Source organism: Sturnira hondurensis, unplaced genomic scaffold (genome assembly GCF_014824575.4).
Source record: "Sturnira hondurensis isolate 20B ecotype Veracruz unplaced genomic scaffold, ASM1482457v3 Scaffold0007552, whole genome shotgun sequence".
Taxonomy (NCBI): domain Eukaryota; kingdom Metazoa; phylum Chordata; class Mammalia; order Chiroptera; family Phyllostomidae; genus Sturnira; species Sturnira hondurensis.
The window spans coordinates 37,937-53,112 of record NW_028080183.1 but is presented as its reverse complement, the minus strand read 5'-3'; the positions used below and the strand labels follow the sequence as shown (position 1 = coordinate 53,112).

Here is a 15,176-nt window from a genome sequence, read left to right as displayed (position 1 = left end):
ATTTACACAATGGAATTCTATGCTGCAGAAAGGAAGAAGGAACTACTACCCTTTGCAACATCATGGATGGAACTGGAAAGCATTATGCTGAGCGAAATAAGCCAGGCAGTGAAAGACAAATATCATATGATCTCACCATTAACAGGAATCTAAACAAACCAAACAAGCAAGCAAAATACAACCAATGACACTCAAATATGGAACAGGCTGACAGGGTCCAGAGGGGAGAGGGGAGAGAATCATAGGGGAAAAGGGAATGGACTCACATGAACAAGTATAAAAGACACATGGACAATAACTAAGGGTGGGGGGTGGAAAGGGGAGGGAGGCGGGGAGCATGGGGTGGGGGCGGGCAGGGTTGGGATTATAAGACAGAAACCTGTACTTGAACAAGAATTAAATTAAAATTATATTTAAAAAAAAGATATATAGTGGCTTAAAGATAACAAAACAAGACCCTTCCGTGTGCCATTTTCAGATCAAAGACTCACACAGACTGAAACTAAAGGGATGGAAAAATGTCATACATGAAAATGGAAACAAAGGAAAGACAAAAAGCTGTGGTAGCAATACTTATTCCAGAAAAAATAGACTTTAAATCAATGGGTATAACATGGGACAAAAAGGACCGAGAAACTCCACTTCCGGGTATTTATCCAAAGAAACCTGTATCTTCATTGCAGCATTATTTACAATAGCCAAGATATGGAAGCAACCTGAGTGTCCATCAATAGATGAGTGGAGGAAGAAGGGGTACAGACATACAAAGGAATATGACTAAGCCACCAAAAAAGAATGAGATCTTGCACCACAACAACATGGATGGTCCTAGAGGGTTTTATTTTAAGTGCAAAAGGTCAGACAGAGAATGACAAATGCAGATTATTTCACTTCTTTGTGGAATCTAAAAAACAAAATAAGCAACAAGCAGAAAAAAAGAGACTCATAAATGCAGAGAATATTTTGATGGCCATGAGATTAGACACTTTGTGGGGAAGAGTGAGAAAAGTGAAGGGATTTAGGGATTAGGAAGTACAAATTGGTAGTTCCAGAACAGTCGTGGGGAGGCAAAGTACAGCCCAGGAAATACGGTCAATAATTCTGAAGTACCTATGTATGGTGCCAGATGGGGACTAGATTTATTGATGTGATCTCTTTTTAAGTTGTATAAATGTCTAATCATGGGGTTGCACACCTGAAACTAATGTGATAGTGTACATCAACTGTGATTTTAAAATAAAAGGAAATAAATTATATATATATTTTAAAAAGTGAATAATATAGAAATCTTCTATATTTTTGTCATTTCACTTAAAATGATAATGAACGCTATATCAGATAGGAACAGCAGCACTAATTTTAAGTGCAACACATTTTTCTTCTGTTTTTTTTGTTATTGTTAGTGACACCTGTTTTAATACTCGTGGCCTGATGTCACTATGGCATGTGTCTCTCGAGTCTGTTCTCTGCCAACACTTGGTTAGTATAGAGACAGATATTGGTGGTGTCATGACCCACCCAGTGGCAAAGGTCAGCATGACTTTCTCTAACCACCACACCATCAACCATGGCACGTGGTGCAACACACCTGGTCTCATCAAACTCTATGCACAAGTGGTTGGATTTTGTAGCCATAACCGTTACAACTGACCATCTTCATCTTGTACATACTCACTCTTATTTTCCTTTCTCTTAAGGCAGATGCAAAAGCTGCTCTTTCTTCCCCTTGGGTCAGGAAAGTGCTTTACTTCAGCTCAAGTCCTGGGACAAGGAACTATATTGGTGGTTCTCAGGTGAATCTGAATCACACAGACGATTTGCTAAAACATAGATTCCAGGGCCCATTCACAGAGTTTTGACCCAGTAGGTCTCGGATAGGACTTGAGACTTTTCATTAATAAGAAGTTCCCCAGTGATGCCTCTCCTGCTGCCTGGGTTGCAACAATCAAGAACCGGCATCTTTTACAGCAAAGCAGCAGCCATGCTGAACTATCCTCTGCGCACCTCATTTCCTGAGGCCAAAACTCTGAGATTAGTGTTTTGACTTGGAGAAATGGTGATATATCATTTTATTTTTCAGTTTTCTTTACTGAGCATTCTGAATTAGAACCATTTTCTTTCTAAAAAGTGATGGGTTTCATTTTCTCCCCAAATGTTTTTTCTCCCCCTTTCTTCTGCATGCAGCCTTCTCTACTCTTCATTTGGTTTCCTTCCCACCACTCTTGCAGTGGGTTCCCCAAAGACCCTGAGATGAAGACTTATGTGAAAGTGATTTGTCAGGACGCCTCCCAGGTAAACCCAGTGAGAACTCAGAAATGAGACCCTAGGAGGCTGAGAAAGTGTGTATGAAAGTGCCAAGTGACAACCGTTAGTGAGAGACCACACACCCGGTGCTGGTTCCATGAGATCATAAGGGATTTTTAGCCAAGAGTTCGTGATGTTGAAAGAAACAGCTGGACTGACCACAATGTTGAATTTGCTACTAGTTCTTGATGGTTTAAATAAACAATGAGGCTTAGCATCCCTAGGAGGGATTTTGGAGTTGGCAAGCTAGGAAGAGTGAGCTGGGGAGGAGAAAGCACAGGAGGCCGCCCATGGACATACATAAACTAAAACTAAACTAAACCAAAAGGAAATAAGTTTAAAAAGCACTTCCTTAAGATTATTATGCACCCTAACATGATCTCTTCACAGACTGGAGCATTGCCTTCTGGTAAAACTGATTAGCCCAAAAGGAGAGAACTGGATCCGAAGGATAGGAGCTGCCTAGTTATACAGACCACTGTAACATGGGAAGAGTGAAGTGCTCTTGTTGACCTCTCTGGCCAAAGCACATCTGTGTTCTATCAGCATAGGACACTTTCACTTTCAAGAAAAGAGGTAAATATCACTAAGAAATTTTTAAAATTTTGAACGTGGAAGGAGACATGGGTGAAACAAAGAATGTTGTGAGGTAGTTGCTGTACCAGACAATTCTGTTTGGGTTGTGGGTACCTGTAACATATATGCTTGGCGGAGATGTTTCTAGATTTTTGAAAAATTTAAAATTTTATTTATTTATTTATATTCAGAGGGGAAGGGAAGGAGAGAGGAAGAGAGAAATATCAATGTACAGTTGCCTCTAGGGTGTTCCCTGCTAAGGACTGGCTTACAAACCAAGCATGTGCCCTGACTGGAAATCAAACCGTAATCGTGTGGTTCACAGGCCCACGCTCAATCCACTGAGCTATGCCAGTCAGGGCTCTTTCTAGATTTTTGAAAAATCCTGGAAATGATAACTTCAGATGATGTTGCTCAAGTTTTCTGCCCCTGCTGGTTGATCTCCAAAGTACAATTTCAGACCAGGTTATTTCACACTGTGGGCCACAACTTGAAAGTGGACCATGGCAGCAACTCCATAGGGCAGAACTCTTGGGAAAATCCTAGGAACATCAGCAACAAGGAGATGTCTGCAGCTATGAACTTGACCATCAGATCCAAGGGAAGCACCAGCATAATCTTGGATGTGGGCCTCTGTGGTGAAGCAGTGTGGTACCTGTGAGCATATACTATACTATGCAGTTGTGTGTGGAAGTGACATGATATTGCTGAACGTGCACATGCAGACTAGGTAGGATGGCCAGAGTGAGGACAACAGCATCAGGCAGCTGGTCCTGGGAGGGTGTCTGCAGTCCCAGCCTTGGGAGTGTCTATGTGTGGAGCAAAAATTGACTCTCTAAATAACATACAAGGATATGGGCCAGGACATTATGGGCAGGGTTTATTGTGTATAGGACTCAATTGGTGGTCAGGCCAGGCTGCTTTCTACAAGTAGGTGGAGCCCTGTGGCTTTATACTGCCTTCTCATTATTGAAGTATGTGCAATGGGAAACTGGGGATGAGGTGGGAAGGGGTGCTGAGAGGCTGCCCATTTACCTGATGTTGAATGTAGTATGAGTTTACTTAAATGCATCAGAGGTCTTGATTTTGTTGTGTGGGTGGCACTGGAGATCTAAAACTTGACTGGGACAGTTACCCTAGTGAGGTCTTTATCTTCTTGATGGATTCAACTCTCATTCCTTATTTATGCCCTCAAAGTTCTCCTCTTTTGGTATTAAATTTTGCTTTCTCCCACATGTCTTTTACCAAAATATTTTAATCTCATTATTACAATTGTGTTTAAGACCACAACAATTGTCTAGAAATGTTGAAAAATGCATGAATTGGTAGAGGACAGATCATGACCTTTGAGAACTGAAGACATAGACTGCCATATAATACATTTCTCTTCTTTTCCTTTTATCTTTGGTATTTAGGAATGTTTTTCTGTTTAAAAAATTATTTTGTTGTTGTCCAATTATAGTTGTCTGCATTACTCCCCACCACACCCCCACCACCCGGACCATAATTACCTTCCTCCCTTGCTTCCACCCATGCCCCCACTTGGTTTTGTCCATGTGTCCTTTATGCTTGCTCCTGAAATCCCTTCCTTATTTTCCCGTTAATCCCTTCATCTCTCCTCTGGTTACTGCCAGATTGTTCTTAATATTAATGTCTCTGAATACATGTTGCTCGCTTTTTAAAATTTTATTTATTTATTTATTTATCTTTAGAGGGGAAGGGAGGAAGAGAGGGAGAGAAATATCAATGTATGGTTGCCTCTCATGTGTCCCCTGCTGGGAACTGGCCTGCAACCCAGGCATGTGCCCTTACTGGGAATGGAACCACGATCCTGTGGTTTGCAGGCCCGTGCTCAATACACTGAGCTACACCAGCCAGGACTCGCTTTTTTTTGTTGTTGTTGATTAGGTTCCGTGCATTTCTTACTATGTGACCTGTTAAACTTTGTTAAAAATGCATATCGTACTGTGTGACTTTTGGTGACTCACACATACTTCAGCTTTATTATCTTTAAAATGAAAAAGTGATACAATCTTAATGCTTTGTGAGGATTAATTAGCACATGGTTTGTGTGAAGGGGCTTTGTGAACCATGGAGTACACTGTAAGTGTCACATCTTGCCTTGACTTCAGGCTCAGTGAGTACAGAAATGGAGAAGGAACCACTGGAAAATCAGCTGTGCACAGGTCACACTTGTGTTCCAATCTCTCAGGCTCATTGCATCCTGTTGGCCGGTGCTCAGCATCACTAATGGGTTGCCTGGGTCTAGGGATATGTCTGGTGATGTGATTATTAGTGACTGAAATCTTGGCTCACCAGGGAAAATTGTACTGCCGCTGATAACCTAAACCAGACAAAAAAAGTTATTTCAAAAAAGGATATACAAATATCCAACTCATAAGCCTTCCCTCCCCAACAAGAAACTTATGTTTTGTCCATCCTTTCTTAAAAGTGGCAAGTTGAGTTGAAGATTACGGCTAACACTATAAATAGCCTAAAGATCCTCTGTTTCTTCTCTACCAGCTGTGGCTGTAAATATCATAACATACTCTTCTGCTGCCATAAAACATTTTGCCTCCCCATCAAACTGATCCCAGACACACACACACACACACACACACACACACACACACACACACACAGACACAGGAGTAGATGGAAGCAGAGAACATCAAGATACCTGAAGCAGACGGCGCCACTGAATTTCACGGGTATTTTACCACAGGAGTTCACACCATAAACCCAGGTAGTCAGAACACATCAATTTAAGAAGCTGCGGCTATCAGGAAGAGTCTCACAAACAATGGGAAGACAAAGAAACAATCCCCAAATGAAAGAAAAGGAGGAAGCTTCAGAAAGAATGTTAGATGTAATAGAGACAAGTCAACTATCAGATATTGAATTCAGAGCACTGATTATCAGGAAATTCAAAGAGCTCACAATGAGCTACCAGAAACTACAGGGGAGCTACAATGAACTCACTGCAAACTACATCAACATGAAGAAGGAAATAGAAACTATCAGCAAAGGCCAAGAAGAAATGACGAATACAATTTCTAAACTGAAGAATACAGTAGAAGGAATCAAGAGCAGGATCAATGAAGCAGAAGATCAGATCAGCGAGTTGAAGGACAAAGTAGAAAAAACCTCCAGAAAGAGCAAGAAAAGGAAAAGAGGCTCAGAAAGAATGAAGAGGGGTTAAGAGAAATGCAAGACAATGTGAAACGTAATAATATCCGAATAATATGGATACCAGAAGGAGAAGAAGAAGAACAAGGGATAAAAATCCTATTTGAAAAAGTAATGAGGGAAAGCTTCCCTAATTTGATGAGAGAAAAAAATCACACAAATCCAGGAAGCAAAATGAATCCTAATCAAGAGAAACCCCCAAAAGCCCACTTCCAGACATATCATCATTAAAATGGCAAAATTCCAAGACAAGGAGAAAATCTTAAAGGCAGCAAGGGAGAAAAAGGAAGTAACATACAAGGGAACCCGAATAAGGTTAGCTCCTGACTTCTCAATGGAAACACTCGAAGCAAGAAGAGAATGGCAAGAAATATTCCAAGTAATGAGAAACAGAGGCCTACAACCAAGGCTACTTTACCCAGCAAGGCTCTCAATCAAGATAGAAGGCGAAATAAAGAGCTTCCAAGACAAAAGAAGTCTAAAGGAATACGCCTCCACCAAACCAGCTCTACAAGAAATACTAAAAGGACTGCTTTAAGGAAAGGAAGGAAAAGAGAGAGATAGAGAGGATCACAGGTACACAAATGGCAATGAAGAAGTACCTATCAATAATAACCTTAAACGTAAATGGATTAAATGCTCCAATCAAAAGACATAGAATACCTGAATGGATAAGAAAGCATGATCCACACATATGCTGCCTACAGGAGACCCATCTCAGGACAAAAGAGCATCACAGACTACAAGTGAAGGGCTGGAAAAAAGTTTCCAAGCAAACGAAGAAGAAAAAAAAGTTGGGGTAACAATTCTCATATAAGACAAAACAGACTTCAAAAAAAGGGCCATAAAGAGAGACCCAGAAGGTCACTTCATAATACTCAAGGGAGTAATCCACCAAGAAGACATTAACATTGTGAATACATATGCACCCAACATAGGAGCACCCAAATATATAAAGAAAATCTTAGAAGACTTCAAGAAAGATATTGACAGTAACACAATTATAGTAGGGGGTTATAACACCCCACTGTCAAAAATGGACAGATCTTGAAAACAAAATATCAACAAAGATATTGCAGCATTAAATGACACCCTAGACAAAATGGACCTAATTGATATATATAGAGCGCTTCATCCCAAAGAAGCTAAATACACATTCTTTTCAAATGCTCATGGAACATTTTCAAAGGTAGACCACATTATAGGACACAAAATGAGCCTCAACAAATTCAAGAAAGGTGAATCATACCAAGCATTTTCTCTGACCACCAGGGACTGAAAATGGAAAGCAACTCCAAAGGAAAAAACCCAAAATACCCCAAATCATGGAGATCGAATGGCATGCTATTAAACAACGAATGGGTCAAGAATGAAATTAGGGAAGAAATAAAAAAGTTTCTGGAAACAAATGAAAATGAACTCAACAAACCCAAAACTTATGGGACACAGTGAAGGCAGTCCTGACAGGGAAGTTCATAGCAATGCAGGCTTACCTAAAGGAGATACAAACATTTCAAACAAACAACATAACCTGATGCCTACAAGAACTCGAGTAACAACAACAAAGACAGCCCAGAGCAACTAGAAGGAAGGATATAAGCAAGATGAGAGCAGAATTAAATGACATAGAGACTAAAAGCACAATTCTAAGGATCAATGAATCCAGGAGTTGGCTTTTTGAAAAGATAAACAAAATAGACAAGCCGTTAAGTAGGCTCATCAAGAAAAGAGAGAGAGGACCCAAATAAACACAATCAGAAATGAAAGAGGAGAGATTACAACTGATACCAAGGAAATAGAATGAATTGTAAGAAATTACTATGTAGAACGGTATGCTTAGAAATGTGAAAACCTAGGTGAAATGGACAAATTTCTAGAAAAATATAATCTTCCAAAACTCAATGAAAAAGAAGCAGAAAACCTGAACAGGCCAATAACAGCAAATGAAATTGAAGCAGTAATCAAAAAACTCCCATCACACAAAAGCCCTGGACCAGATGGCTTCACAGGAGAATTCTACAAAGCTTTTAAGGAAGAGCTAACCCCTATTCTTCACAGACTATTCCAAAACATCCAAAAGGATGAAAAACTCCCCAACTCTTTTTATGAAGCCAGCATCATCCTAATTCCAAAACCAGATAGAGACACAACAAAGAGAAAATTTCAGGCCAATATCACTGATGAACAAAAACGCTAAAATCCTCAATAAAATATTGGCAAATCGCATCCAACAATACATCAAAAAGATCATACACCACGACCAAGTGGGATTCATCCCTGGGATGCAAGGATGGTTCAATATCTGTAAATCGGTAAATGTAATACATCACATAAACAAAAGCAAGGACAAAAACCACACGATCATATTAATAGATGATCTATTAATTAATAGATGCAGAAAAAGCTTTTGATAAGGTACAACACCCATTCATGATAAAGGTAATCAGAAAAATGGCAATAGAGGGAGCATTCCTCAACATAATACAGGCCATATATGAAAGACCTACTGCCAACATCATACTCAATGGATAAAAACTAAAAGGTTTTCCACTAAGATCAGGAACAAGACAAGGTTGTCCACTATCACCACTTCTATTCAATATAGTATTGGAAGTTCTAGCCACAGCGATCAGACAAGAAAAGGAAATAAAAGGCATCCAAATGGGAAAGGAGGAAACAAAACTGGCATTGTTTGCAGATGACATGATAGTGTACATGGAAAACCCTATAGCCTCTACAAAAAACTGCTGGAACTAATAATGAATTTGGCAAAACAGCAGGATACAAAGTCAATATCCAGAAATCAAAGGCATTTTTGTATACCAACAATGAAGCAGCAGAAGCAGAAACCAAGGAGAGAATCCCATTCCATATAGCAAAAACAAAAATAAAATATCTGGGAATAAACCCAACCAAGGAGTTTAAAGACCTGTATGCAGAAAACTACACAACACTGAAGAGAGAAATCAAGGAAGACAAACAAATGGAAACATATACTGTGTTCATGGGTTGGAAGAACTAACATCATCAAAATGTCCATACTACCCAAAGCAATTTACAGATTCGATGCAGTACCTATTAAAGTACCAATGGCATATTTCACAGACATACAGCAAACACTTCAAAAATTTATATGGAACCATAAAAGACCCTGAATAGCAGCTGCGATTTTGAGAAAGAAGTACAAAGTAGAAGGGATCACAATACCTAACATCAAAATGTATTACGAGGTCACTGTAATCAAAACAGACTGGTACTGGCACAAAAACAGGCACATAGACCAATGGAACAGAACAGAGAGCCCAGGAATTAACTCAACTCTCTACAGTCAATTAATATTCGACAAAGGGGGCAATAACATAAAATGGAGTAAAGTCTGCCTTTTCAAGAAATGGTGTTAGGAGAACTGGACAGCTACATGCAAAAAAATGAAACTCGAGCACCAACTTATACCATACACCAAAATAAATTCAAGGTGGATAAAAGACTTAAATATAAGCTGTGAAACCATTATGGCATTGGCAGGACAATCTCAGATATCCCATCCAGCAATACTTTTACTGATACATCCCTTAGAGCAAGGGACATGAAAGGAAAGAACAAACAAATGGGATCTCATGAAAAATGAAAGCTTCTGCATGGTGAAGGAAAACAGTATCAAGATAAAAAGAGACACAAATGTTTGGGAAAACATATTTGCCAATGATACCTCAGACAAAGGTTTAATATTTAAAATATACAAAGAACTCACATGACTGCGCTCTAAGAAGATGAGCAAACCAATTTAAAAATGGGCAAAGGACTTGAACAGATATTTCTCCAAGGAGGACATACAGAGGATCTAGAGACACATGAAAAGATGTTCGATATCTCTAGCTATCAGAGAGATGCAAATTAAAACCAGAATGAGATATCACTTTACACCAGTCAGAATGGCTATCATAAACAAAGAAACAAGCAACAAGTGCTGAAGAAGTTGTGGAGAAAAGGGGCCCTCACTTCACAGTTGGTGAGAATGAAGACTGGTACAACCACTATGGAAAGAACTATTTAATTTTCTAAGAAAACTAAAAATGAATATGCCTTTGACCCAGCAATTCCACTATTAGGAGGATATCCTAAGAACCCTGAAGCACCAATGCAAAAGAATCTATGCACCCCGATGTTCATAGCAGCACAATTTACGATAGCCAAGAGTTGGAAGCAACCTAGATGCCCATCAGTAAATGACTGGATCCCAAAGCTATGGTATATTTACACAATGGAATTCTGTGCAGCAGAAAGAAAGAAGGAGCTCCTACCCTTTGCAACAGCATAGATGGAACTGGAAAGCATTATGCTGAGTGAAATAAGCCAGTTGGTGAAAGACAAATACCATACGATCTCACCTTTAACAGGAACCTAAACAACAAAACAAACAAGCAAGCAAAATATAACCAAAGATACTGAAGTAGAGAACAGGGTGACAGGATCCAGAGAGGGGAGGGGAGAGAATTTCAGGGGAAAAGGGGAAGGATTCACAGGAATAAGTATAAAGGACACATGGACAAAAACTAAGACGGGGGTGAGGAAGGGAGGGAGGTGTGGAGCACTGTGGGGTGGGCTGGGATGGGAGCAAAAGACCAAAAAGTGTACTTGAATAGTAATGAAATAATTTTTAATGTTATTAAAAAAGAACATTGATTTGTTTCTCTCTGCCTCTATAGGAGCAAATCAATAGTCAAAGGAGCTTTAGAGAAGCCTTTGTTTACTTGAAATGAAACCTTGATACATTGGAATTGGAGCTCCCATGGATACCATCTCTGAAGAGGCAAAGATCTCAGGAGAAATTTTCCTGGTATTGCATCATGCTTACAAGAACCCTCTGAGATTCTGAAAGGAAATTGAACATTTTAGTGATTCCCCAAGGTCTTCTTTGACCTTGCGTCCTAAGAAGAACATACTTGTGGTTCTTCCTTTAGGTTCTTGGTAATGGATTGTTTTTCTCTATTTCTTCATGTGCATCGGGATCAAGAACAGGGGCTGGGATTCATTAGTGTCACCTGGGCAGTGGACAATTCTCCATGAAAACAGGCAGATGAGGCACCATCACTGCTCAGCTTTAGTGTGGGGAGGGCAAATCCTCACTGCTGTATGTGTACACCCTCAGACACACACACACGGGCCCATATGCAGTGGTTTCAGTTGGACTTGCCTGGAAGATGATGGGTTCTGCCTTTCTGTTTCACTCTCATAATTTCTCCCAGAGAACTTCAGACCTTAACTCTGACCAAAAACATACATAACTCATCAGCTAACCAAGTCTTGAACTTCCCCACATAGAGATTTGTTTATTGAATAGAAAATTTGCCATCCTTACTATGTAAACACCCCTGGCAAAGGGTGTTGAATACAAATTGCCACATACAATTTTATTAATCTTTATATCAGTCTCAGCCAGAAAGCTACACTGTGTGACTTGTGGTCATCTAAAACCTCAGCAAGGTCTCTCACCCCTACCCTGTTATTTTCTCAGACTTTCCTTGCCCACAGTGATAATTTGGGCTGGAGTACTGTATAAAAGTGTGGGGACAAAACCCTGATGCCTGGGGAAGGTGCTGCAGTAACCCATGACACCCAGCCTTTCATTAGAGTATCTAGTGTTATTATTAAGCAAAGTCTTTCCACGTCTCTCCCAAGTCATTATTCAACTGTCAGATTCCGCTAGTTGAACTGGAATCTCTAACACTTGCCCTTTCAGCCACACTCCCCTGTGTGCTGCCCCGCTCCCTAGCTTTCCTTTTCTTCAGTGCACTTTCATGTTTCTTGCATGCATCATGAGTGGAGACAAATAGGTCTACCCTACCAAGTCATTCTGAGGAACCAACACAGTATAATTATGTATGTGTTTCTTTGGATTCTTCAGTTGAGGGTGCTGACTCAGAGTGTCTGATATACAGTAAGCACTCAGTACAAGATATCTATTTCCAAGTGCTTTGTTCTTAATGGAAGAAAAGGCCATTAAAAGTCTTGTCAGTCACCATCAAGGGCATAAACAAACATTACTTCTTCCTTAGAGAGCAGGGATCCCCAGGGAGCCCCTGTAACTAGGTCACCGTTGTCCCTAATCCAGAATAACACTCTACAGTCTCTGGTTATCCACGGATGTTATAAAAGTTCTCTTCCATCCCTGGAAGCTAGACTGGAGGCTTGGGACAGAGGAGGTCAGAAACCATGTTCTTCAGCTCAACAGGGGAACTAAGACAAACTAAAGGCTTTGAATTTTAAAGGAGAGAGGCAGAAGCAGAGCAGTCTGAACACTGAATTGAACCGTTCTTGTCACCATGGCCATCTGATTCTCCATGAAAGAGATGGGTGGGAGCCAGCAGAGTCCAGCACTGTGACTGCAGTCAGAAGTAGGGTGAGTACCTGCCTTATCTCGTCTGTGCTGTAGCAGAGTGGATAGGGTACAAAGCCCGAACCCCGGAGCCTGAGTTCTTCTTCTGCTGCCACTTAGAAGGACTGGGACTTGTGCCCGGTGTCCTCACGTGTTCAATGGGTTTAATCAAAATGCCCCAGAGCACTTAGACCAATGGCATTAGCATAGTTAGTCCTTAGCAAATGTTTCTTTTTTTCTTAGGTTTAGTTAATAAGTTAACCGTATCACTCCAGCATTATTTTTCACATAGCCTTTCCACAGCCATTCCTGCTAAAGACTCATGGCAACACAGCCTCATCTTCCTGTTCTGACCAGCACTGACCAAAGGTGGAAGGACCTGGGCAACTCTCTTTCGCTTCCCAACAGCACTGCAGAGAAGGGCCCAGTTTACACAAAACTTGATCCAGGGCTGTAGGGGGCAGGAAGTACCAGAAGAGGGTCACTGCGAGGTTGCAGGGTCATCGCAGCGGAGTTTTGTGGACTTTCTTCTCAGTTGGATGAACCTTTAGTCTGGAGGCAACTTTCACCCACTAACAGTTACTAGGATGGTTGAAGTCATGTGGGGACCATGAAAACTAAGATGTAGGAACAAGGAGATGCCATCTTAACTCTAAGTTCCACACCTTCCTGTTGAAACACCATGCTCAGGAGTTGTTTTTTTCTCTCTCTGTGCGTGAGCAACTCTTTTCTTTTTCCCTCCCAGACTGTCCCAGAGGAGGATGGCTGCAGATAACACCTCCTCTGTGACAGGGTTTATCCTCGCAGGCTTAACGGACCAGCCAGGACTCCAGCTCCCTCTCTTCTTCCTGTTTCTAGGCCTCTATGTGATCATCATGGTGGGGAACCTGGGCTTGATAACATTGATTTGGCTGAACACTCACCTCCATATTCCCATGTACTTTTTCCTCTTCAACTTGTCCTTCATTGACTTCAGTTACTCCTCTGTCATCATCCCCAAAATGCTGATGGGTTTTGTCTCAAAGAAGAACATCATCTCCTACACGGGGTGTATGACTCAGCTCTTTTTCTTCTGTTTCTTTGTTGTTTCTGAATGCTTCATCCTTTCAGCAATGTCATATGACCGCTATGTGGCCATCTCTAAACCACTGTTGTACACGGTAACCATGTCTCCTCAGGTGTGTTTATTTCTTTTGCTGGGTGTCTATGGGATGGGGATTTTGGGGGCTATAGCACATACAGGTAATATACTGTTTCTGTCCTTTTGTGGGGAAAACCTTCTCAATCATTATATGTGTGACATACTTCCCCTCCTTGAGCTCTCCTGCAATAGCTCTTACATGAATACTCTGGTGGTCTTTACTGTTGTGGCCATTGACATTGGGGTGCCAATTGTGACCATTTTTCTCTCTTATGGCTTCATTCTTTCTAGCATTTTACACATTAGTTCTACTGAGGGAAGATCCAAAGCCTTTAGCACCTGTAGTTCTCACATAATTGCAGTTTCAATTTTCTTTGGGTCAGGAGCTTTTATGTATCTCAAACCACCTTCTAGTATACCGCTTGACCAGGACAAAATCTATACTCTGTTTTATACCGTTGTAGTGCCCATGTTGAACCCACTAATCTACAGCCTGAGGAACAAGGATGTCAAATTAGCCATGAAGAAAACCTTGAGCAGGATAACTTTCTCTTGAAAGATATTTGAAATTGAGAAAAGGGATGAGCATTTTTAAATTAGAGTGCTGTCATTTTATCATCATCATTAATAAGAAATTCAACCTTCATGCTTTTGTATGGTATATTTAAAGGAAATTTTAACTCTTTCCCAAATGGATTTATTTTCTCTCACCATCACCACAACTCTTCCTTCTTTATTTTATGAAAATAGTGTTTTCAATCATACAGCATGCAATATTGAATGGGGTTTCAGAATCATTTCATCTAGTCCAAAAATACAAAAAAACTACCTGGTGGTAGAGCTGGGACTCAAATTCCAGCTTGAAGCACAATTCAGTTAGTTTTTCTTTGTGTCATGTTTTCTTGTCTCATCTCTTTCTTAGAAGATGTCATTTCACATGTTAGTTGACCTGGTACATCCAAAGTAAAAGTGGATTGACAGTAATTTCATGCTAATTGCACAACATTATTTCAATACATCACATTTTGCAAGAGAATAGGAGGTGAAAACTTTGGTGAGGAAGTCTTGGCAAAATGACAAGATCAGTGTCTGATGAGTTTTGTAGTGTGTAAATGGGGAGTGTGTTAGGTTTCCCAGAAGACAAGTGTGGTGACCACTGACTTGGTGAATGGAACACCAGGGATGTGGTTTAGTGAACTAGGACTTATAGAGGAGACAAATGGAATTTTATAGGGTAGAAAGATGCTGAGTGGAGGCATCATATTATTTCAAGGCTGAGACAGAATTTGGAGTCTCATTTCAAGGGTTATCTTGGTTGTGGTCCAAGGTCATGGGGAGCTGTGCCATCTGATCTGGTAGTCACTAGCATGTAGGATATTGAGCAATTGAAATGGAGATCCAAGTTATTATCCTGAAATAATACCGAAAAGTGGACCAAGTAAGTGTGATATACACACGCAATCTTTGAAGAGTATGAGAAACAATCTCATGGATATTTTTAAAAATATTTTATTTATTTATCTTTTTAGAGGGGAAGGGAAGGAGAGAGGAAAGAAACATCAATGTATGGTTGCTTCTCGTGCACCCCCT

The 15,176-nt window shown here is 40.4% G+C and overlaps 1 protein-coding gene across 1 annotated transcript; it reads left to right on the top strand.

Annotated features, from left to right (window-relative positions):
* Positions 1–13,197: 13,197 nt before the first annotated feature.
* LOC118991446 (olfactory receptor 8B12-like) lies at positions 13,198–14,295 on the top strand. The gene has a single exon (XM_037052659.1). The coding sequence runs from the start codon at positions 13,207–13,209 to the stop codon at positions 14,140–14,142; it is 936 nt and encodes a 311-aa protein (XP_036908554.1). The 5' UTR covers positions 13,198–13,206; the 3' UTR covers positions 14,143–14,295.
* The last annotated feature ends 881 nt before the right edge of the window (positions 14,296–15,176 follow it).